Raw genomic sequence first — 26,009 nt, forward strand, 5'->3', positions numbered from 1 at the left:
AAAAAAGGGATAAATATGTTTTCCTCTATGTCAGCCTCATACACAAATATCTAAATATTATAACCCTGACAGAAGTTAATACCTCCTGGTGAATCCGTGAATCTATGTGCAAACTTGAGAACTGTGCATGCATGTTCTACGAATATCAATTCCAAGTGTCTACACTCCATAGGCTGAAATGGAGAAATTCCTTCTTGTGGCCTTGGGGACTATTCAGGTCATTTCAGGCAAACCAAGAGAAGAGACCCAGTGCTTGCCCCATTCTGTTCCCTGGGGCTTCAGCCTTCACTCTCTTTCTAGGTGGCATTTATGAGGAAATGAGAAGGGCGTGATGGCATGTGAGATTCCTCTGCTACATGATTGCCCACCATGCCTATGCCTGTGTCAAGAACTGCCGGCTTTCACAGGTCACCTATTAATACATTGTGGGTCACACTTCCCTCCATTCCTCTGCAATGGTTTTCCCCTATAGTTGTAAAATACATTGCCCTATACAATTAGAAATGCTATAATCGACACATGACATGCTTTGAGAGCATTTCTCCTGTTGAGATTTTTTTTTTTTTTTTGGTTACAACAGCTGCTCACACTACTCTAGCATAGGTACAGCGAGCAGAATCAAAAGCAATTTTATATCTAAAAAAATTCCTTAGGCACCTATTACCTATTGATCCCTTTGTTTTTTTTTATTTTTAAAACAAATGAACCATCTTATGGGCAATTAGTGGTTTTCTTGGAATGGGATATCAACAACAGTTGTGTTGCTTGGAGCCTACATGGAGCTGAACTGCCTCTACATAATATAAAACATTTTGGTGAGCACATAACATTACAGTGTGATAACTTGCATGAGAGGATATGTTTTCCAAGAGTTGTTTGCTCTAGTTCTTAGTTTCCAAGATTTACTAAAATAGCAATTGCTAGTAAAAAAAATTGCACAGAGGAGTTGAAAACTTTTGAGACATACTTAATGCATGGATTGTTAGGCACATGGGTTAGAGTGGAGGTATCAAAAACCTTCTGACCTGTTCATACCTTTCAAAACTTGCAAGCCCAAACTCACCTCCTATTGAGAAATCTCAGTATCCTTTGGATATTTTTTGCTTTTCTTAACAGGAGTAGACCAGGACTGAGAAATAAGAAGACCAACAGAGCATTTAGCTTCACCTTCTTCTCATTTAATACTCCCTAGCCCTGCTCTCTAGGGCATACCACAATATTACAAGGCATAGAAGGTGGGCAAGGTGCTAATTCTACCTTCCTCTGTATCTCTCTTCTTCTCCTTTGTCTCTCTTCTTCTCGGAAGGCTTTAGGCGGTTGAGAGAGGCAACTATTGATATGATGCTGGCGTAGGAATCATTTCTCCTGTACTGCTGGTTGCATTTATGAGTTGGAAGGAAGATGAGAATTGGGTGGAAGGTTTATGAGGAAATGTGGAAGGGTTACCACCTCAGGATTGTGGGGGATTCTTTAAATGCTAGGCTTTAAGGTTCCTCTCAAACCCTAGAATTTGGCCCTGGAAATTTCTCTGTGAGGGAGAGTCTTGGGTTCTGTCGGGAATTATATTTTGATTCTGGGTTTTTAGGGTCTTGGGTGCTGGGGAGGTTCAAAAAATGTCAGCGAAGTTCCTTCACCCATTTGCCGACGAAACCCCGGAGTTGCAGAAGCAAATTGGGTGCATGACCGGGATCTTTCAAATGTTCGACCGCCACCATTTCCTCACTGGAAGGCGCCTCAGTGGACGCAACCATAAGAAGCTTGCTTCAGGTGCCTAGCCAACGTACTCCACTTCATGATATTAAACCATCTTCATTCTAGTAAAGGTTTTGCTTTGTTGCTGTATTTCTTATTTCCAATTGGCTCATTTCCAAAAAAAAAATTAGGAAGCAAAGAGGTGCTGGGATTTCTTAAAGTCAAAATGAATTTGCTATGATTTTCTAGTTGATTCTGTTTCCAAGCTTCTTTTTTCTACCAAATCTATGAAGGTATGTTTGTGTTCTTATTCTGATTCTTGTCTGCTCTTGGTTATTTGTTGGTAGTTTTTACTATTTCTCATCTCTAACACTGTGCGTGTAGCTTTGAGATAATTAAATTATATGTCTCATCTTTCATGACCAATTTGACGATCAATGTTGCCATCACGGAAGGAAATACTCAATTCATCATTTCAATCATGATAACATTTCATTTGTAGCTTGATGATTAGCGTTTCTTCATGGATTTTTTGCTGTCGCAGTTATATAGTGCTTTTCTTTTATGGTTCAGTTCTAGTAGAAATTAGTGGTGCTGAAGAAGCAAGGTGATGGAAATTGTGTACGCTACCCCCTACTAAGTCATTTTAAGCATATGTTGTTTCTATGAATTATGTACAGATAATGATAGTTCATTGAAGGATATATCTACCTTCTCTAAAGGAAGCCTAGTAATCCTGGTATCTCTTTCTCCCTCTAGAAATATACATATACATATGTACGTACGTATTGGCTTTTGTTAAACTTGGACAGAGTTGCTATTACTAATTTTGATTAGGCTTTATATTGCTTTACTCAATATGCCTGACTATTTCACCTAATTGATTGTACAATATTTCTGCAGGCCATGCCCTTCAAAACAGCAGTAATACTGAAGCATATCGGAGTACGTATTCTCCACAGATTGTTCTGGTAGGATTTCGAGTTGGATATCATGACAAATTTTCTTTTTTCTGCTATTTTTGAGGATTATGATCATGTAAACTGTTTGTTCCAGGAGAAAAATCACAGCAAGAGCTCAAATGAGAACCAACAAGCTTCAATGGAGTCATCAAGGACTTCTTTTTCCTCCTCATCCTGCTCATCATTTTCTTCTCTAGAGTGTAACAGATCAACTCAACAAGAGCCTGCCTCTATCAATCGAACTTTCCTAGAGAGGTCCGCAAAGAATTCACCTAGGTTGAAGCGTTCTGACATCAATAACAGACCTGTTCGGTTTGAGCCTCTCAGTGACCCACCACATGCATCCACTCAACCTGATCGCCAGTCCCTCGATTTCCGAGATGTTGTGAAGGACTCTATCAACAAAGAAACTCGCAGTTTATCAATTAAAACCACAACAAAAGAGGAGGTGAAGAACCACAAGCTGAAGCATAGAGACTCTCCAAGGCCCATGCTGCTGTCAAAGTCAGTGGATGGATCTTATGTGATTGGTGGAGATGAAAAATCCAGATTGTCTGCTGATCTCAATGAATCCCTTCAAGTCCTAGTGAAGCTCAAAGAAGCACCTTGGTATTTCTTGGAGGCTAGCGAACCACCAAGATCATCACTTGAAGCAAAAGATACCTCATTTTTTCCAGTACCGAGGGAAGCTCCACGGTTCTCTTATGATGGAAGAGAAATTTCACGCCCTTCTCTGGATTCTCGAGATGTCAGCAAACCTGCCTCCAAATTCAGAGAGCTTCCTAGGCTATCCTTAGATAGCAGGGAAGGCTCTCTAAGAAGTTCTAACTTTGGCTCGAAGCCAAACTCAATTTTGAAGGATTTAGACAAAAGTAGTATCAACCAAGGCGCACCTACACCTTCAAATTTTCAGCAAGAATGGGGAGGTCACAAGCGCCCTAGCAGTGTTGTTGCGAAGCTCATGGGCCTGGAGGCAATGCCCCACTTGGGCTTGGCTAGTCTGAAGCCAGCTGATCTGACAGAAACCTACACAAGCAAAGACAATGATCCTTTCAGTGGACAAAGGAATAGGAATCTCATAGCTAAGGCATCTCGAGGAACTCAAGACAGCAGGAAGGATCAGCTCTTGCACTCTCCAAAGAGCTCCCTCAAAGATCCTATTACACAACAGTTGAAAAAGTCTGATCCTGTCATGAAACCAGTTTCGAATTCAAGGCTTCCGATTGAAACTGCACCTTGGAGACAACAGGAAAGAATCCAAATTCCCAAGAAAACAACAATTGGCTATCGGGGAGCTCAGTTGAAGCAGCATCCTGAGTCATTTTATAGTGAAATAGAGAAAAGGTTAAAGGAACTTGAATTCCAGCAATCCAATAAGGATTTCAGGGCTCTTAAACAGATATTTGATGCAATGCAAGCAAAAGGGCTGTTAGAAACCAAGAAAGGTGAAGATCAGCGTTCTGAAGTATCAGTTTGTAAGAACTACAGTGACCAAACTACAACTGGGAATGATCAGAATTTCAGATCAACTGATGCTCGAAACCCACATAACACTCCTTCAGTTCCCACATTAATGAAAGGAAGCAATACTCCAAGAGCTTTCGAGTCTCCTATCGTAATCATGAAGCCTGCAAACTCTGTCAGCAATTCAAGTGATTCAGCTTCTTCAGATATTCCTTTGGAAGGCTTGTCTGGTCTTCGAAAGCTGCATACTAGTGATTCCATGTATAGAAAGAAGACTTCCGCAAACAACAGGATGGTTAAAGACCAAACTACTAAGGCCAGCACCAGGGAGCCTGCTTGCCAGCCTCTTGTCTCCATGGATAAGAAATCTACTGACAGGACTGAAGAAATTAGTATACAGAAAACTCATTTACGGATGGAGCAGTGCTCATATAGGCGCCATCATTCATCAAGAGAAAATAGTGGAAGCTCGCTTAAAACTTCAGGCTCTCTTAGCCCAAGACTACAGCAAAGAAAGATTGAAACAGAGAAGAGATCACGTCTGCCTATTCCTTCTTCCGAATCAAATAAGCCCCGAAGGAATTCTGCTAACAGACAAACTTTGGAATCAGTTTCTCCAAGAGGCAGGCTTAGACAAAAACCGGCACAAAAACAGCAGAATGATGACCAGTTGAGTGATATAAGCAGTGGAACAAGGAGTCTGAGTCACCCAGCTGATGAGATCTCTCTAAGGCCAGATATTAACATAAGCTTGGTGTCACAGGTTGATATCGAAGTAACAAGCACTGATAGTGCAGAGATGGGCCTTCCTTGCTTACAGCAGGGCAGCTGGAGTCCATCAAGAAAGGCTGCCAATAGCACATCTTCAGTCACAAAACAGAAGGTATGTGCATCATAGACCCTAATCCTTGTTGTGATTAAATTCTACAATGTTTACAGTTAAAAAAAAAAAATTATAATGCCAAAAAATATTCTAAAGTTGAATTAATTTTGGGAAATGCAGATTAAATTATTTTTTCGAAATTCTAAAATTTTATTCATATGGATAATAAGTAGATGAGTCATGGCTATGATTGTCTTCCTCAACTGGTCTCTACGCATTTCACTGTCCTGAATTAAATTGTGATTCAAAATTTCATTTCTAGACTATATATTTGAATATTAGAGTCTTAGTAATCCATCAGTTTCATTTCTCTTTTACTTCCATACAGAAATTAAAGTCACAAAGACCTTCTATCTATTGACAACATGATTTTATTTTTCCAAATATCAGTTTTGTTTGCAAATAGCTCCTTGTCCTTGATTATTTACAAACGTTCCACATGGTTGATCAGTTTTGTGTTTTTATTTTCTCTGTCTGCTTCAGAGGTCCTCTTGTAGTCTGAATGAAGATGTTTCAGCCATGGAGCTTGCAGCTGTTGCTCCTGAACAGCCAAGTCCAATCTCTGTCCTAGATGCTTCATTTTATCAGGATGACATGCCACCTTCTCCTGTCAGCAAAGCTCCAAGTGTATTCAAAGGTAAGGAGATGGTTTCTGTACTGTTTTTTCTCTTTGTTTTTTCTTCATTGCACCAAAAAGGATAATGATTTGTGAAGTTCTTCATTTGCATGGTGACAATGCATACTTTTTTGCCTTATATGAAGCCATGGCTGGCAATCTTTCATTGAGGTGAAAATACTGTCACCGGTAAGTGAAATAGGCTATAGTTCACTCATCTATTTTTCTGAGGAAGTTTGCTCATCTATTTTTGACTCGTTTCAGATAAGAGATTCTTAGGGTTCGTCAAGAAGTTGGTAGTAAAATGGATGGAAACTCTGATATACTATCTTCTGAATTCATCTTGCAGAGTAGATTAAACTAATTATATAATTTAACATTTGACTTAGGGTTCAGTCCCTTCATTCCAAACTAGTACCTGCTCTGCAGCAAGCATTGAGCAGGCTCATTTAGCTCGCTCCTTGAGTTCTTCATATATGACTAAACGAGCAAGACAAGTAGACCCGACATAGTGCTGCTTCGCCAGTGGTTTAATATCTTAATTAAACAACTTATGCAGCTCCATAGGTTAAGCAAAATTTTCAAGAGAAGCCAAAAGGTTTTGGTGAATGAGCATCTATAAAAAGAACTGTGGGGCTAGTAGAAACTACTGAACAAATACTGGATTCAGCATATACTTCGCCCACTAGATGGACAGACGTACATTTGTAGCTCATGCACATAAAATGAGAGAACAAGACTCCAGCAACAAATGAGAGGCCCCCATTTTCTAACTGTATTTCAAAGGACAGGCACTATTGCCTGTCAGCTGTCTTCAATAAAAGGATAAGCAGATAACTGACAAGTAGCGAAACATGTCGGCTAAGTACCTGGTCCTACGTCATTTAACACCCACAAGAACAACTTATTTATTACCAAAAGAACACCTACAGTTTCTAACAGACCAGCTTCTGACATACATGTGATGTGTTCATTGACAGAAGCATGCAATTTATATTGGACATTGCAGTAGGTGTGACTATGAGGCCCCGCATCGTGGGATCACACATGGATCAATTCAGGGGGGCTGTCTATAACTGCTGATTAAAGAGAAGGCACTCCCAGCTGTCTCTCCCCCCACATTAAAGAAAAAACAGCTGGACGTCTCAAGCAATATGTGAAACCAAAAAACAGCACGGCCTAATCAATATGCTTGTGAAATATGTCTCGTGGTAAATAGGCTAACATAACTTTACACATAGGTCACAATTAGTACATTGTTCGTATTTGCTCATCTTATCTTTTTATATTTACAGATGAATGTTATGCATGTAATCTTTAACACAAGTGGTAATGTTTTATGAACCACTGAACATAGCCATGGAGGCCTAACTTTTGGATTACCTGTGTGATAAAATTGTAGCACATGCATGTATACATACAAAGATATGCATATATAGAATATTTATACCATACAATCAAAAAGATGCATATCAAGGATCACATAACTAGTAATATAGACCTATGGACATAGCCACGTATATCCAGAATGCTAGGTTTTTGGATATACTGATGTGATAAATTTGGAGTACATGCATGCATGAATACCAAGAATACATGCTTTGCCTATATAGATCTGCAACCACATAAACTGGCACTTAGATAGGAGAATGCGTATTATACTCTTTTCTTTTCTTGATGGATAGGTGATGAGAGTCAACTTTCAGAACATCGCTGGAGTCCAAAGACATCGCCTGACAGCTCATCACCCAAGTCAAGCTCTAAATTCAATCACAAGAAGCTTGAAAACATTGAAAACCTGGTTCAAAAGCTCAGACGGTTGAGTTCAACTGATGATGAAGTTCCAGCCACCGATCATATTGCATTGCTCTGTGAAACTCCGAGTCCAGACCATCGGTATGTGTCTGAGATCCTGCTGGCTTCAGGCCTTCTAATGAAAGACATCAACATTGGACCCATGGGTCCAATGCCTATTCAACTCCACCCTTCAGGCCGCCCAATCAACCCTGATTTGTTCCTTGTCCTGGAGCAAACAAAGTCTGGCATGCTAACCAAACTCGAGAGTATTCATGAAAACATTCCCAGGCCTAAGCCTGAGAGGGAGAAGATTCATAGGAAGCTCTTATTTGATGTGGTAAATGAACTACTAATTCAGAAGCTGGAGCTAACTAGTCCTGGTGCTCAACCCTACCTGATGCTTCGAGCAAGGAAGCTTGCTGGCAGCTTTCCTAGCGGTCAGCAACTGCTAAGAGAATTGTGTTCTGAGATTGAGCAGCTCAAAGCTGATACCTCAATCAGTGACTGCTGCAATGATGATAGCAACTTGATATCAGGTCAAGATGTGCTGCGGCAATCGAAAGGATGGTATGAGTTCGGTACAGAAGTGCCAGATGTGGTGTTGGAGATTGAAAGAATGATCTTCAAGGACCTAATTGATGAGGTTGTTAGTGGAGAAGGTGCATCTGGTTTGCAAACAAAGGCAAGCAGGGGCCGCAGGCAACTATTTGCCAAGTAACCAAAGTAGTCTAAAAATCTTCTGCTATGATTTTTTTTTCTTCCGTTTTCTTTTTACCTTGCCTGGCTTCCTAAGGGTATAATAATTCACAAAAGGAACAACTTTTCCTATCCATGTATCGTACAGACTATCTTTGTTCAAAATCTTTAAGCATTATACTGAGGACTTATAGAATAAAGCCATAAGCATTTATAAGTTCACAATCCTTACATAAAAGTGAGGTGAAAATACATTGTTTCTGTGTGGTTATCAGCTTTACGTTTCACACTTACGTGGGACGGAAATCGCATGCAAATGAGCTTTGATGAGGGTTCCAGCCATCAGAACGGAAAAAGTTTAAAGTACCAGAAGTACAAAATTCCAGTTACTGAGGCTGTTGAGATTGCGAGGCCTTAATCATTTGGGATGTATTATCAGATCATATGGATCTAGGATGATATGAGACCTTTATCAAGTGGGAAGGAAAGGCTTTATTGAACCACAAAAGAATTCTCAAAGAAATCACAAATGTTTACCAGTGTTGGTGAGCTGTTACCTTGTGCCAAATTGGGAGAGAGACTGCCTGCAGCCTAGTCGTAACGTAATCAATCAACATAACTAGCTCTACAGCTGATAAAGGAGTCACCAAACGCCACCATTGCTGATATTCTACGCACCTCAAATAGGCGAGAGTCATTGGGAGGGGGGAACATGAGGCATCAGCTAGTCCTCCATTGTCAGCATTAGTAAGAATTATAAACTGATTAACTAAAGAAGAAGCCATATTTTTATATAACGTTTATAAGATATAATGTCACACCACCCTTATGACCACCATCAAGATCCAAGGTTACTGACAAAGCAGAAGAGGCATAGCGCTGCCAAAACATTAACCCGCTTCATAATGAAAAGATTCCCATTAACTCAACTCCACAATTCAATTGTACTGGTATCCTGAATATTAATACCATAACCAGGACGATGGAAACGCAGTAAAGCTGGATTTACACTTGGAACTGCAAAAACTTGATCATTGATGTACGTTGCAAGGAGAACCTCTTACAGTGCATACACAACCAATTGCAGATGCTTTCTGGTGTCCAAACAGTAAGCCAGCAAAAAAAGTAGAGATTAAACCACTGTTATATCCAGCAGGGCTCCTTCAATCGTCATGCTTGTATAACCAAAAATAGCAGACATTCTTATCCCCCACATGAACAAGCAAACATGTTAAACTTCTATAATCCTCATTAGCACTAATGACTCAGGTTAGCAGTCTGATGTACACGTGTCCCACAAATAATGGTGCAGATAAGATGTTAAAAAATAGTGCCAAAAACCTAGAACACTCGAACACATCATCAAGTGCACTAACTCCATCCTAATTCCTTATAGCCATTCACTGCACCACTAAATCAATCATGTCCATGCAGTAATAACCAAAAATATTTGAATCAGGTTGCAGCCCATGACCTTAAAACCTGAATGACTGGAATGCATTTGCCCACGATTCAACATTGGATGCATAATGATAAGTCATGAGCCTACCAAGACGTTATTGTCTTGCCATAAAGTGCCAGGCTCCTTTAATTGACCACGCCATTTTACATCTCCGAGGCTATGATCCTGCATCCGTTCTGTCAGCCTCCACCAAAGACCTCCTGCAACATGAGGAACAGCTCTCTGCAATCCATCATGGAACAGACGGTCCCACTTGCAGACACCATCATCCCAACATCTGCTCTTAAGATATTCCTGCAAATGCTGCGGCTGCTGGTCTGGTCCCAAATCCAGATGGAAAAAGGTGGAGGATTGATGTTAAACAGAACTATGGTAATGAATCCATAGAATTAACCACAAATACGTGGGCGAAGCTACATGGTTACAATTATGCAGGGAAGCAGCTTTTTATGTGATTTATCCTGACAGCTGGTCAATCTGGGGCTTTTTCATTGTTGGGACATATCTAAACTTGCTTGGCATATTTGAAAAGATTAATTCCAGCTGCCATATTACTGCTCTGTTATGGTGGTCCTTACCAAAGGGGAAACTTGTTGAGACATTCAAGCCATATTTATTGATCTCTGACTTTGGCTAGAGAAGCTTCAATCCCAATCAGCCCATATAAGGAGGAAGAGCTTTTCGCAAGTTGAACAATGGTGTATCAGATAGAGGCGACCTGCAATTATTTCAAGAAAGATGAGAAAGGCATTTTCATTTCCAAATATGGCTAATAACTGGTTGAACCAAGTACTGGCCTAAGGTAAACTCGCATATAATTGAATGTTTGAGACATCAAATATACTCACTTTGTTGTGGCCCTAAGTTTTGTGGAATTATGATTTTTGTTTATACTATGATACATTGAGAAAGAGGCTGCCAGAACATAAAAGGTGCCAACAAAAGGTGACCGTTTCATGGTTTCCCCCATTTGGTTTAGAATTTGAAATGAAATAAATATAAATAAAGGCGGCGGCGGCACCAGCATCATCAACTCAGCATATTACAAGCACCATTCTGTATATGTGACACACTTGACACATGAAGCAGGAAGAGATGCAGAATTATCAACACACGAAGCAGGAAGAGATGCAGACTTATCAACAAACAAAACAGGAAGAGATGCAGACTTATCAGCATATATGTCATGAGACTTGCATTTTTAATATAAGCTAGACTTAAGCAACTGAAAATATTCATGGATCTCTGATTTGCACTAAGTTATTTCAATTCAGTAGTACAGAATAGGACGTTCAAGTGAGACACCATGTTCAGCCAAGTTTTAAGTGCATTAAACAATGTTATATTCAATGCTAATTCCATGATATCCAATAAAATGACTCCATTATAAATTAATTGAGGTCCCATTAGTGAATGCCCAGAGGGCATTCATTAAGGGCTATCCCTTAATTTATTCAAATGACATGTCAACATCCAATGGGAGCTCAAACTATTTTTCTACAACAATTTGAGCTTCCACTCATTGGATTGGTCTCCTAAATAGATTGTTCAAATTTAATTGGCAATGCTAGCAGTCATATTGTAGATGAAGGATATGAAGATTGTCATTAATTTACTAGTTCCTTGCATAATTACTAAGGTGAGTAAGATTGTTAGTGTATGGTCTATTGTTATAAGTAGAGGTGCCAACAGGCCTTGTTCTCTCCAAGTTATGGTCAGCCTTAAATTGACAACATTAACAGTTACGACCATAATGGAGATAAAGAAGGATAGAATTCTGTTAAGGTTTTCATCAACTTGAGAAAAAGTAGCTTCTTTCCTGGTTATGAATGAGTGAAAGATGTTACTAATAGTATATTGGCTACTGCTATAAACTGGAGTGCCAATGGACCAAGCTTGAACCAGACAATGGTCAGCCTGGCCCTCAATCTCTGGGCACAAGCCTGCAAAAATTAAAGGTCCTACACCCAGCTTAATTTCAGACTATCCATCACAGTAATGCAATACATTCCAAAGAGATGAAGAAGAAGCCCCATTTCATTTATCACTGCACAATTCTAAATCCACTAGTCATATGCAGCCTGCTTCCTCACTTATGTAGTTGAAAAACCAGCATCCATGGCTCACAAGAGAAAGAAGGTTTAGCATGTAGGAGTGGAAAGATAAGGAGATGGAGAGTGGGAGAGGGTGGATGAAAAGAAATAAGTTAGGGGCATGGGATTGGAACCAACAAAATGGGAGAGAATGAAGCCAGGGTGGAGAGAGGGAGGGAGGGAATATATATATACATACACACACACACACACACACACACACACACACACACATATATATATATACATACACACACACACACACACACACACATATATATATATAGAGAGAGAGAGTTGTGTAAGGACACAAGAGAAGCGCAGATGGGAGCAAGAGCAGATGGAATGGGGAAGGTTAAGGCATGAGGAATTGGGATAAATTCGTGAAATTTTAACTTTGACTTCAACCAAAAATCTTTAAATCGCCACTTTTATGTGTCTCCCTCGAGACAATTGGCAAAGGGGCTGCATTAGCAAGTCAATAGATGACATGTAGGCATACAATTATATTTTATATATATATATATATATATATATATATATATATATTATCATACATAAATATCCTCATGGTCCAAGGGGCTCCATAGCTAGGTCAAGTTTGCCCCATTCGATCAAGCCCAACCTAAGCGACTATATCTAGCCTAATCCCTATCTCAAGTAATATAAGCTCATCAAGCTATCAGCCCAGCACAACCCAAGCCACACATAGCACAAGCAAGAGCAATTGCTTGCCACATAGAAAAATATAGACATTTGGCTGTCCATGTCATATCAAGGATTGCGGTGTTATTCATGTTGGCTGGCACAAATCAGGACATAGCATGTAAGTGCCCAACAGGGCACCGGCAAAGCTCCCTGCCAATGCATGTCCACATCATATGCCTCATCATGATACTCTAGAATTCACGCATTGTTAGCATAAGACTCAATCTACCACAAAATATTATGACAATTGATACAACAATAGCTCCAACAAAGAAGCACTTTAAAATCTTGGAAAGTTCTTACTACATAATTTTCAGGTTCTGAACTGGTTGAAATTCCTACAACACTTCAATCATTGTCTATGATATTCCAAATCAACAATCAAGAAATGGCACATATACCTTCAAGGGAAGAAAAGCTATATCCTAGACTCTTTTCTAATAAAACAAAAACATTTTGCTATAATTAATAGATGTGCAAAAATTCACATTACATTAAGGACACTGAATAACTTATTATGACTATTATAATTGTTTTCTTCTAAAAGAAAAAAGATTGAATGATTTTCATCTTAACCACGTACATTATGGTGTTTTAGCCCAACCAAAGACAAAAGAATAAATAAACAGTAAGAGAATCATATATTACATGTTTTTGCTATAAAGAAAAGATGGATTGAAGGGAAGAAGAAACAAGTATAGACTTTTTTTTGTCTCCATGCAAAAAAAATGTCTTCACAAAAAGGGTGTGATTTTGGAAGAATCCGGAACGAAAACTTAGGCAGACATTGTTGTTAACATTGGTGCTGCTATTGCACCAATGCCCACCATCATCATCACTATGACCATTGCCAATGCCACTTTACTATATCCATCATTACCATAGTTAAGACCACCACCAATACTGCCACTGATAGCACCACAATCACCCATAGCACTGCCATCTTTTCCGCCATATCATAGACAACACCTATGTTGTTACTATTATGTATAATCATCACCACCACCACCACTAAATATCATCAACCACTCTACCACCTCCACTATCATTGCCACTGATGTGACCATTACAGTCATAGCTACAACCACTGAACCTTTTTCCAATTCCCAATGACCTCTCTCCTTTACCCCAAAAAATGATAAAGAAAAGATAATCTTCCACATATACTTTTCAAGATTTGCTTGTTTGCTTCTTTACCTTTCTTTAAGTGCGTTCAACACATCATTCCAGAATTCTAAAACTTGCATAGATGCCATTCTAGAATTCTAAAAATTACAAATAAGCCCCTCCCAAAATCTAAAACTTGCATATATGCCACTCTAATATTTGAAAATTGCACACACACATGCTGTTAGATGGCATCCTTCAAATGAGGAGTAACATTATCATACTATCATCTTACCATTTTATCCTTTGAAGGATTTCTGCACACACACTCTTCAAAAAGAACTGAATTACTTATATTCATCAAAAACTGGAAAATACATATAAATTACTAGTACAAAGTTTTTGATAATCACCTTAAAATTTCAAAAAATATATGCAATTAAGTGCATAATAGACCATGGACAAGCTAAGTTATTTTAACGCAGCCAAATAAAAGGTTTCAATGGTGAAAATGTACAAATGATAGGAAAACCATACATGCAAATGTTTTGGGCTTGTATGCAAGCACTATCCAGTTTGAGGGATAAATACAGAAAGAAAAGTATTTTAAGGGATATACGTGCACAAATATGCCAAGAAGAATTATTAACAGTCAATTATTCTTTCTTCTCCATTCATTTTCTCAGTTGGATAGTTTCTTCCCCCCTTCCACTAGCAATCAAATAAGACATAAGTAATCCCTTACTATGAGAATACGTAAACTGTCAAGGACTAACAAAAAATAAAAAAGAAAAATGATACTACAGAATGGAAAGATGAGACTTGGTTGTCAATGGGAGACTAACTTTACCTCAAGTCCCTTCTATACTGAGAATAAAAAAAGAAAGTGCTCAATGATAAGAGCATCCTGGAGTATCTTGACTTAGTTGCAAGAAGATCTATTGTATAACATTTTTGATAACAACAGAACATAAACTGATCGAAGAAAAATTCATCAGTCCATAATGAAGCTAGAAGCAATGCAATATATAGCACATCGACTGGTTATAGCTTAAAGAAAGGAGGGGTTTAAATTGACTGACTATCTAAAAAAGATGTTGGAGCAGTTTAATGCTTGTGATTCAAAAGGAAGGAGGAATCAGTCAGTGACCAATGGAATGTTTCTATCCTATATAAAGTAGGCACAACTAGTGGCCATTATCCTAGCATAATAGGCCCCTAGAGCCGCTGGCTCTCTATGATGGAAGTAATGACTTCTATTTGCACATTTCAATCTTCGAACATTTTTTGTTGAAAAAATGGTTATTTTAGTGGCCTATAAAATAATAGATCATAAAAACAATAATAATTATATTCAACAACAACCACTGTTTATAGTATATAATTTTCTTGCATTAAAAGTTGGGTATGCTAATAAAAATATTAAAACAAAATATAAAATTTTATCTTGCAAACAAAGATTCAATAATGGCCATTATATAATTGTTATGTTAGTCATAACATATACACGGTGGTAGTTGTGTTGTGTGGCTGTTCTGTAAGTTATAATGTGACAATGTTGAAAACCCTTAGACAGCCATTATAATAGATGCCGTTTAGAATAATAATAAGAACTTCAATACCTAAAAAAGTTCAACCAGATAGTATAACTTCAATAAACCAGGAAAAAAGAACAAGAAAGAGAGATATATTGAGGGAGTATATTTGGGAGCAAAATTGAGCTGGATCAGCTTTAAATATAATTATGAAAAGGCATTACAAGCAAGGATTCACCATAATGTTAAGCAGATCAATAAATTATATCTTCCATTTAAACTAGCAAAAGCATGAGGCACGTGTAAAGATATTATCACGAGTAAGAGAATCTGCAAAGCCACAAACTTTTTTATCTAAAACAAAAGGATTCCCACCTAGTTCAGACTAATAGTTTTGATACCGAATAATAACATATTGCACGATTAGTGTTGTTCACTTATTAGCTCACGCTATACTTTACGGGGACCCAGATGACTCATTCTTGCTCCCTACAATTTAGTGTTGAAAATGAAATTACAAAAAAAATGTGGTGGAGCGATTATGTCTATCAGTCATCTCAGCATGGTAAGAAACGGTTACTCTACACTTTTCATAAAGAGAAAAACTTCATAACAATAACTGTCGACAAAGGTTACTGCCTGGTGGAAAGATTTCACATACCTCAAGTTTCTCATATGGATCCAACCATCAGAAGCCTAAGATCGTAGTTCCTCCCATCTTGATACACCATGCCAAAGTGACAGAACTCCACATCAGCAAAACCCATCTGCAATGTAACTTTACAACTGAGCAAGTTCCTGCGGGTTTTCCATAGCTCCTTTAAGTATCATCTCTGCTCTCCGCTTCTTGTCATCCTTCTCATCATCCCTCAGGAACCAGGAATCCATTTTAGCATTCCGAGTTTCCGAGGACAATGGCACCACTATGGATTTTTTGTGAATTCCAAACTTGAAATGGGGCCTTTCACTGGGAAGAACCCTTTCCTCGCTAATCAACGAAGGAAAAGACTCTCTCTTTGCTGCCTCGATGGCAGGTGCAAAAGTCTCGAGCACTGACAACTTCTTCTCATCAGCATCCTCATTCGGCATAACAATTTCAGATACTTCTTTCTCCCCATGTGGCAAGGGTGGGGTGAGGAAAGGGTTGTTAGTAACAATCTGCTTCCCCTTCCCAGCATCACCAGCAATGGCAGGCATAAACCCAGCTGTAGCATTACAAGCAAGCCGCTGCTGTAAGCTTAGCAAAGACCTCTCAGCCTTCCGCCGCTGCCTTGCTTGTTCAATTTTATCTGCCCGGGGATCTGTAGCCCTCTCGTTCCAAACTGGTGTGCGGATATAAGTATGTGGATCAGGGAATGCCGGCAGCCAATCAGGTATATGGTTCCCTGCGGGAGCCTCCCCAACATGAGCAAAGCTAGGAATTTGCTTGGGGGTCCGAGCAATTGGGAATCTGGGAACAGGCCGAGAAAATGGTACCTCCACCGACGTGCTCACAAACTGGCAGATCTCTTGAACAACACCTGAACTTGCCAGGCAACGGTATACGTCAGATGCACCAGAAAACCCTTGCGGCAAACCCAAATCCTCCAGCCCCTGAATGACATCAAACACATTGCTACTCGTCCTCCCAGACAAATTAGCATAAAAGTTTGCAGCTTTGCCTAGATCAGATATGTACCGGATCGCCACATCTGTGAGAGCATCGAGTGCAGAGTGATGGGAGCTGTGGAACCCAGTCGACCCGCAAATCTGAGTCACGGCGATCTTGGCAATGGCACGGCCAAACTCATCACCTCCGGATACCTTACTCTTCTTCGAGCTGGTCTGGTTGTCCGTTCCACTCTCCCTGCCTCCATCGCTCATATTCAACTAATCTATCATCGGTCCCGAATCCAGACCTTCACCAGCTTCAACAGCGATCTCAGACCTCAAAAGCACGCCCGATCTGGAACACGGATTTAGAAAGAGATACGTTTGGAAAACCCTAGATTTCAACAGCATTTGAAACGGAGCGAGAGAGGAGAGACTGGGAGAGAATGGAACTGCTCGAAGACTCACCGTTGGTTAGCGCGGCGACAAATCGGTTCCGCCATGCATATCGGCGGCTGGAAATCGAAGAGGACCGAAGCCTTGGAGCTCAATTGAGCCCTGGAAGATGGGGGGGAGAATCTAGGGTTCGTGGCAGAGAGATCGAGAAATAGAAGGAAAATCTAGGGTTTGGTCGTCCGTTAGGGGTTTTGGAGGGGAAAGTTTGAAAATTTCCAAAAAACCCTAGCGGAGAGAGAAAGAAGGAGAGAGGAGATCGAAGAAAGAAAGAGGAGGGGGGAAATAATTTATAGACGGGAAGGTATCGAGCGATGAGGGAGTGGTTTCTATCTTTAAAAAAATACTAGCGGCGAGACATTGCGCGGGGGAGGTGGTTACAGCCGCGCCGCGTGGTGGACTGTGGTTGGATGGAAGAGATGAGATGGCTTGGAGAATATGAGAGGATTGGGAGATTTAACGTGGTCCGGCGGGATACTGGCTTAGGATAAAAGTCCCGGGGTTTGCGTTGCTCCTCGGTGGTCACGAGAAAGGCACCACGTGGAACCAGCGTCACTGGGACTTGATGGCTTCAAACGATGAGAGCCACGCGGCAGCTAAGATCACCGGACGCGTGGTTGCGTCTGGCTGTTTGCTGTTTGGTTGGTGCAGCAAAAATGTTATCTTCCTAGCTTATGCTATGCATGACCGCATTTACTTTGTTCTTTATTATTTTATAAAATGCTTGCTTGATGGGGGTTTATTAACTCAAATAATGCTTCATGTTTCAAATAATGCTACATAATATAATAGATTCAACCCCTAGGAGGTCTAGCATGTTAATTTATAAAGTTTTTCTTTAACACTCAAAAAAAAAAAGCACATGAGCTGCCTTCATGACACAAGATGGTCTACTGATATGATGATGAAGATGTCATAAAACACATAGTCGAGGTTTTCAACATATTATGAAATTATATTGTAAAACCACTTAGAATTTATTCAATTAGAGATAATCTAGCATGGTAAAATTAATTTATATGGTAAATTATTATTTTTTTATAAAAAAATAATAAGAGATGACAAAATAAATAATGAATCTCATATATGTTTTATAGAAGAAAAAAGGTAAAACAAATACTATCAAGAGAATGAATTTTTTTCTCACACCAGATTACTGAGTGGAGGCAATCCAAAATTATCATTGCTGGACCAAAATACTCCCACTTATATTATATTAATTATGTTATATATTTAGTATATTAATTATATTAATAAATCATAACCATATATTTTATCAAATTTATTAAATAAATAGTGCTACAACAATATATTTATTATCTATATTAAGTATAGTAAAATTTTATATATTTATATTTAATATATTATTTATATTCATATGATATAAATTTATTATGTAATTCATATATTATAATTCTATATTAATATTAACTATTTATATTGATAATTTATATATTAATAAATATACTGATTTTCAAGATATACTGATTATTAGTATTCTAATATATTAATTATATTATAGTAATGATAAATAATAATATAGTTGCATATTAATTTTATTTATTAATAAATGTTAATTCTAAATAAATAAATAATTAATATTTATTAATTATCAATAAGTTTGATATGGGATTTATTAATAATTCATATAATTTATTTATAATAAGAAATATATTTTCTAATATATGTATAATAAATTTAAATATATTTTTAACTTATGTATATGCTTCAAAATAGCATATATTGACAGCCTTTATATAAATAGGCCATAAATTTTGGTTAATAAATGTATTTGAAAAAAAAAGAATTTTCATTACTTAATAATTTATTCAAAAATATTGTTGGAAAATTAGTTTTTATATAAGATTATTTCCAATGAAATATAATATTTTTTTGCGCTATTTTTTGAAACAATTAATCAATCATATATAGTAAAATTTATTTTTATATTATAATTATTTTTTGTTATAAATATTTTTCAATAATAGTAAGATTACCCTACCCCAATCAAACGAAACTTAGGGCTCGTTTGGTTCGCGGGAAGTATTTTTCCTCCTAGGAATATGATTCCTGGGAATCAGATTCCTAGGAAGAGGATACCTAGGAAAGTACTTTTGGCATGTTTGGTTAACCATGGGAAAGTGACAAATTTCCAAAGTGCTTATGTTTGGTTGACCATCCACTTTCCTAGGAAAGTTAAGTATAATTCCTATTATGCCCTTAATAAAAATTAGGTCTTTAATGCCTCTTTAATGCTTCTTTAATGCTGAAGGGTCTTTTTGGGAAAAAATAAAAAAGGAGTGATTCCCACCTCATGGAAAAGTAACTTTCCCATGTTTCTCATGGGAAAGACTTTCCCATGAAATGTGGGAATCATATTCCCATGGGAATACAACTTTCCCATCTCTCTCCTTTGAAAACTCCAACCAAACAAGAGGCATTTCATTACTTTCCCGTTGACCACACTTTCCCCCCTCCTTTTCCTGCGAACCAAACGAGCCCTTAGGTCTCCGGACCGGACCAGAAACTTCAAGAAGACAACCTACTCCCAACTCCGGTCGTGACCGTCCAAAACTCAGTCCTTCTCATAGAAGATTTGACCTGGTACCCTTCTTTTTTCTCCCTCGAAACTTCGTCGGAGGATGAAGTCGGTACCACAAGAAGAAAAGAATCAGAAAAAGAATAGAATAGAGAAGAGAAGGTAAGCAAAGAAGCGGCAGCGAGAGCGAGAAATGGAGGACTTCTGGTGGAAGGTATACCGGGGGGACGCGGGGGTGCCGCACGCCGACCCGGATCGGTTCGTGAATACATGGACGGCCACCTTCGCCTTCTCCGCCGTAGCCTGCTTCAACTCCTTCACGCGGCAGCAACTCTTCCACCACTTCAGGTCAGCCACCCATCCCTCTCTCCCTCTTATCATATTTCTCGTTTATTCCCCCGGTAATAACGAGGGGTTAGGCCATGGATTATCTGGGGTTCTCGATGTTGCTTTATTCCCTTGAGTACCGATATTTATCCCGGATAGTCAAGCTACTATTCAGGTGTCTGGGAATTTGTATTTTTCACTGCTGCATGCTGCACTTCAAGGTTGAATACTGCCTTCAGGATGCAAGATTAAGTGTTTCGTCTTCTTGTGAATGGCGTTTGGAGTTTGCATTGTAGTAGTAGGATGTAGAAATACAAATTACCAAGGTTAATTGGATGGCCTGTTGGAAATATATAATAGATTGTAATATAAAAAGAGTAAATTTATGGTTTACTACAATTGTTGATCACACCGGATCAAACCTCGTGTACAGTTATTTTAAAGTGGCCATTGAATATGTAACTTTCAAATTAGAAAGTTTTGGCAATCTGTGTGGCAAAGAGAGAATGTGCGAGAAAACCGAATGGTTATTTGCTTCACGGGTTTAGACGGTTACGTATAGCGTCTAATGAGAGCGGAAATTGCTGCAACTTAAAACATTTTTTGGCAAGGAATGTACCGAACTGGTACATCGTTTTGGTGCCAATGGATGCACCAAAAAGGTTCGTTGTTTTGGAATAGGAGATGCGCCAATTGGGAAGGGGCATCAAGTCTCTATAAATAGAGAGCCTTGCCCTAGATTTTGGAATGCAATTTTCATTTCTTCTCCCACTTTCAGCAATTCCGTCAGCAGACTTTTATTTTCCTTTAGTTTCTAAAATAGTTTTCTGGAGATTTATTGGAATCCCTTCAGAATTGCTATCTGCAGAATTTTCTAAGGTTTTGTTGTATCCTGGGGGTGATTTGCTAGGAACCTATTAGCAAACTCTTTTGAGTGGGGGCAAATATCACCTTAAAGAAAGTGATTTTATGCACCTCAAAGCCTTGAATTGTTCTACAATTTTTTTTTATTTTCTTGTTTGAACCCACTTTCCTCAACATAGCCTAGCTCTCTCTCTCTCTCTCTCTCTCTGATAAATTTGGAATCGAGGTAATAGAGACAGTTGTGGCAGTTATGGGGATGCATAGTATAGGTGCGGCATGTCTTCGAAGTGATTGTGGTACAATGCATTATATGGATTTGCAAAGTTCCATCTAGTTACTCATTCATTGAGAATGAGATCTGTGCCCTGCTTCAAGTGTTGCAAGGTTTTTGTGGGGCACATAATAAGTGTTTGTATAATTCTCTTGTAATATATTCAACAAATGATTCTAGCAGAGGGGAAAATGCATTGTTGTGGCATTGAAAATGCCAGCTTTTCGTCGCTTCTTTCTAGATAGCGGTAAATGAGGATCTAATCTCATGAACTAGTTCTAAGAGGTTGTGACTTACCATCAAGTAATGCTTTACAGAATAGAATAATACTTTCACCTTTGAGCTTTGATCCTTTTCTTTGATGTGGCTTTCTAAGTAATACTTTTAGGTGTAAAAAACTTGGAAGTAGTCGCCATATTCATCCTGGCAAAAGCATTTAATTCCATAATTCATATATCTTTTAATATTTGCATATAAAAATGTTGAAGTTTAATTGGATATTGGAGCTTTATAGAAAAGTTGCAAGTGTTGCTTTTATCTCTCTTTGAAGCATTCCTCAGTATGCAAGACAACCAGCACCATTTGACTTTCTGTCCATACACATAATCATAATCATCTAGCTTTTCCTCAATTACATAGGGTTGGTTTGGCAAACCTTTGTTCATGGATCACTGGTATTAAGGTCTCCCTCACTGAAGTTGTTTCAAAATCTTTCCTGTTCTCTTTCTTGACCCTTTGACTCCAATGGTAAAGTAAATTGATTATTTTTTTATCGATCAGTATAAAAAGCTATGGCAACTGTTGTACTCATTGTCTTTTCAAATTCGCTTGCCACTTTTTTGTATGGTATTGTGGTGAGGGGGAATTAAATCAGGGAAAAAAGTGTTAGCATCGGTGTAAAAATTATAGAAGGTCTGCATTCTTCATTGTCTCAAAAATAAGCTCTAAATCATTTGCTGCTTATCATGCGTAGATTTTATATCTTGTGTTTCACATTCGTAGGTTTATTGACAGGTTTTTTTGTTTTTAAAGAAGCCTTTCAAATTAGACTCTATGGACTCTCTTCTTTATCTTCCTCTATGTCTTTACTGGAAAGTGTATAATGGGGTTAAAAATAAAATTAAAAAAAATGGAATGAATATCGTTGATACTAGTCAATATATTTGCTTTTACGCACAAATTTTCTTGGACCAATTGGGAAAAAAATTGTTGGCTTTCTTAGCATTTCTGTTTCTTCGCATGGAAGAGATGAGGAAGGAGTGAACTTATGACTTTCAGGCTTCAACTTGTGACCAAGAAGAGAAAGATGCATAGTATACTGCATGGTGGGAGTTGTCGAACGGAAGAGATTAAGTTTTTTTTTTGAACTTCTGCCTGCGCCATGATAAAAAGGCAGCTCAGCGCATGAGGCTCCCGTTATTGCAGGGTCTAGGAAGGTTCAACTATTTGTAGCCTTACCCCTGCGTGTGGAGAGACTGTTTTCATATTTCAAACATCTAGCCTCCATGTCACAATGGAGCGATCTTACCATTGCTCCAAGGTTCACTCTCTCCTGTCTTTACCATGATGAGTTTTGCAAACATATATGACTGATTTTTGTTGTTGTTTAGTGTTTGTTTTTTTTTCTTTTGCCTTCCTTGGTGTACTCTTCTAATGCCTTATGTAACCTTTTGTTAAACTTTTTGGAGTAGCAAGTTTCACCAAAAACTGCAGTGGCTGCTACCTTTTGCTACTTGTTATTAAGAATATTTGTTTTTACCTATGATGCTTTGACTTTTCCTGCACATCACTGTTTGAGAGTTTGCAATCGCTGCCTTTAATCTTACTCTTCTGGGGATCAAACTCGATCATGTAGCAGGATCCATGAAGTAATTACAGCTCGTCACATTTCCATTAACTATCTATTTGGTATATCTTTTGCAGACTAAGATTTTTAGTTCTTCGTTTTCTTGATTTTAGAAAATGCTATTGCTTCTTGTAGCTTTTGGTACCAGAAGTAGGACATGTGCTTTGTTTTTCCATCCCTTGGTGTTAATTTGACTAGTCTACTGTTTCTTCGAAATTCCATATGATTGTAAAAGTTGTAAGGAGTGATACATTAGCATGTTCTTGGTGTAGCTGTCCCACATTTGTTGTTGTTTTCATCGCATCAATCATGCAGCAAACATGCATATCATTACTTGGATCTCAAATATACTGTTTCAGAAAGTCTACATTCTAAATTTGTCCTGCATATTTCTTTCTTACGTTCTTTTTTTTTTCCTCTTTTCCTGCAGTTGGGATGACAAGGCCCTGATGTTTGATCACCACCATCGAAAGAAAGCTATGGAGAAGCAGCAGCAAATCAATTTGAGGTCAGTTACTGTGATCCTTGTTACTGACCATCACAGACATTTGCAACAGATTCTTTTGTTTCTTGTTCCTGTTTTGTTTCTGAACAAATTTTTTGATAGCTTTAATCAGGTCTATAGCTGGCTGCTTCTTGATTCCTAAATTTGTGGCCAACTTTTTTGTCCTGCCATTGTTGCATGTTGGCTCAGACAAATTTTTATACCATACGGCTGAGTCAAATATGGTTGGTCACAAGCTGATATATAGTTGTCAAGGAAGTGACACCCTGCATCTATCTAGTTGCATGACCTGCCTTTGCCTTGTATTAACTCATTTCTTTTTTTTGTTTGTTTATTCTATTTTTCCAGTGGAAAGAATAAATAAGCAAGCCATCATGGGAATATGCTTCTGCAGTTGGACTGTTTACATTCCCTAGCTGAAGTGGTGCTAATATGCAGCTTTGAGTTTCATTCGAGTCTGGAATAAGTAGCTCTAAATGTACATGGTTTGGGTCTGCTAGATAGGTTTTCAGGCATGGAACTTTGTTGATAAACTAGCTGTATACCATACAATTTTTTTAAATACAATCATAGTTACTTATTTTCTTGTCGTTTCATTCGTTCTATCATTAAATCAACTTCTTGCATTGCCATGGTTGTTCCAAGATAATATTTGGAGAGAATATGTTCACCATGGTGGACTCTTGGTTCCATGGTTTAAATGTTTCATGGAGGCCTTGAATGGCAAGTGTGCCTATTCTTATCCAAACAGATGTCCCTGAGAGCAGCATTTCATGATGATTTTATCAAAATTGGAGCTTGCTTGGCAGGTATGTCTGTTAATCCAAGGCTTGTATGGGTCCGAGGTGTTGTTTGTCTGTCACTGGCAAAGAGGTACGGATTGGAAAAATAGTATATGTTTTCTTAAGTTCATTTTTCTGCAGCAATGTAACTGTCAGCAGTACCTACAGGCCTTGGCCGTAGAATTGGAGGAGGACACCTGAAATTATTACGAGGTTGTTTGTAAAATAAAATGTTTGGATCTCTGTTATGGTAATTGTAGGTTGCATTTGAGTTACAAAAGGGGGTCCAAATTATGTAAACTCTAATTGCACTTCCAAGCAGCCTCTACTCTGAAATTTAATGTTCTATAATTTTAATGTTCTAAATATATTAATTATTTTAATGAATGTATTTAAAATATGAATTATTTATAATAGTATATGAATATTATAATATGAATTAATTTTTAGAATATTATATTATATAATAATTGCTATTTTAATGCTAATTAATATATTATTACTATTGTATCATAGTGATTCTTGCTATAACTTATAAATAATTAGTAATAATCATAATTATATTTTATTATTTAATAGCTATTATTTATCATAACAATATATATCACAAATATATGTATCTTGTTGATTAGATATCGATTTATTCCTCTCAAGAGGTAAGGTTATCTATTATTTGTGACTCCAAAATCAATAGTGGGCCATTGAAATCAAAGATCGAAGATCATTATGTGTACTATAAAAAGTACATAGGAACAAAAAATAATATATTTTGGTGGTTTTTAATATATGTAACATGTAAACCCAAAATTAGACAATTTTATTATGTCAATATGCTAAAAGACATGATAAAATGATTAAATTGATAATTTATTTTATTAATAATGAGTTATACATGTTAAAATATGTATAAATTTAGAAAAATCAATAAATTTTAATGCGAGTACCCCACGGGAAGTTGAATGAATCAAATCCATGTCAATGCCCTTTTGCATGCAACTAATCAAGGTTGGACATTGTCTCTCTACCAAATCAAGTTCAAAACTTGTCCATTAATAATGCATGAATTGTTAGTTGAAATGTTTACCACGAAAGAAAATGTAAATAAATACAGAGAACTTGTCATCCAAATGTAAAGTAAGAAAATGGTCGAAAACCAGCTAAATTTGACCAAAACTCTTGTAGAGATGTTCAATTGGCAAAAGGTAGCAAAAAAGCGGTTTCTTCAACTTGTTGAAATCCAACTTGTAAATTAAGACTTAGGACTAATTAGAAAAATTCTCGTATACTCTCTTGAAAACTTAAAAATGTATTATCAAAAATATCTAAAACATTTTCTGCCTTTTTTTTTCTTCTATTTAGATGTCCAGTTTTATCTCATTTGATCACCTGTGCAAGGCGAAGAAAAAGGAAAAATTGATTTCCAACCCCTCAAAAACTATATTTATGTAGCATCATGTCAACATACCTTCAAAAATTAATCAAATATTTATTAAAATTTATAAATAATAAATTCTTTTCTGAAAGATAAACAATTGCAGCCATCCATGCATTCTGTCAACCATAGAAATTTTTTTTTTTTTTAAAAAAAAGGTAACTCATGGCTTGTGTAAAACTCCAGTGTACCTGCATTATTATTGTCTAACACTCTAAAGAAAAGTACACTACTGAGAGGGAAAATCCCCTACGGTCATGATCATGATTTACTGTAGGCCGGGTGTAACGAGCCATTTCCTGATGCCGGATGATTGGACCGATCAGACGGTCCGGAACGGTGGGCCCTTCCGACACGAGATCACTCCCCGCCACATCCTCCACTT

General features: G+C 37.8%; 3 protein-coding genes across 4 annotated transcripts; 2 read left to right on the forward strand and 1 right to left on the reverse strand.

Moving 5' to 3' along the window:
- The first annotated feature begins 909 nt into the window (after positions 1 to 909).
- On the forward strand, positions 910 to 8,360 carry LOC103718220 (protein LONGIFOLIA 1). 2 transcript variants are annotated; one of them, XM_039126126.1, is made up of 5 exons: positions 910 to 1,767; positions 2,596 to 2,663; positions 2,749 to 5,001; positions 5,485 to 5,638; positions 7,303 to 8,360. In XM_039126126.1, exons 1-5 carry the CDS (start codon positions 1,614 to 1,616, stop codon positions 8,130 to 8,132), a joined length of 3,459 nt encoding a protein of 1,152 aa, XP_038982054.1. In that variant the 5' UTR covers positions 910 to 1,613; the 3' UTR covers positions 8,133 to 8,360. The 2 variants fall into 2 exon arrangements, with proteins under 2 accessions (XP_038982054.1, XP_038982055.1); XM_039126127.1 differs by lacking the exon at positions 910 to 1,767 and adding an exon at positions 1,998 to 2,431.
- Positions 8,361 to 8,875: 515 nt separating this feature from the next.
- Positions 8,876 to 17,362, reverse strand: LOC103718219 (transcription initiation factor TFIID subunit 8). Its single transcript, XM_008806927.3, has 3 exons — positions 17,074 to 17,362; positions 15,677 to 16,960; positions 8,876 to 10,290 (listed from the first exon to the last, which is right to left on the reverse strand). Exon 2 carries the CDS (start codon positions 16,876 to 16,878, stop codon positions 15,796 to 15,798), a length of 1,083 nt encoding a protein of 360 aa, XP_008805149.1. The 5' UTR covers positions 16,879 to 16,960; positions 17,074 to 17,362; the 3' UTR covers positions 8,876 to 10,290; positions 15,677 to 15,795.
- Positions 17,363 to 19,565: 2,203 nt separating this feature from the next.
- LOC103718218 lies at positions 19,566 to 24,006 on the forward strand. The gene is made up of 3 exons (XM_008806926.4): positions 19,566 to 19,945; positions 23,336 to 23,413; positions 23,759 to 24,006. The coding sequence occupies exons 1-3, from the start codon at positions 19,791 to 19,793 to the stop codon at positions 23,772 to 23,774; spliced, it is 249 nt and encodes an 82-aa protein (XP_008805148.2). The 5' UTR covers positions 19,566 to 19,790; the 3' UTR covers positions 23,775 to 24,006.
- The last annotated feature ends 2,003 nt before the right edge of the window (positions 24,007 to 26,009 follow it).

This window comes from Phoenix dactylifera, chromosome 4 (genome assembly GCF_009389715.1).
Source record: "Phoenix dactylifera cultivar Barhee BC4 chromosome 4, palm_55x_up_171113_PBpolish2nd_filt_p, whole genome shotgun sequence".
NCBI lineage: Eukaryota > Viridiplantae > Streptophyta > Magnoliopsida > Arecales > Arecaceae > Phoenix > Phoenix dactylifera.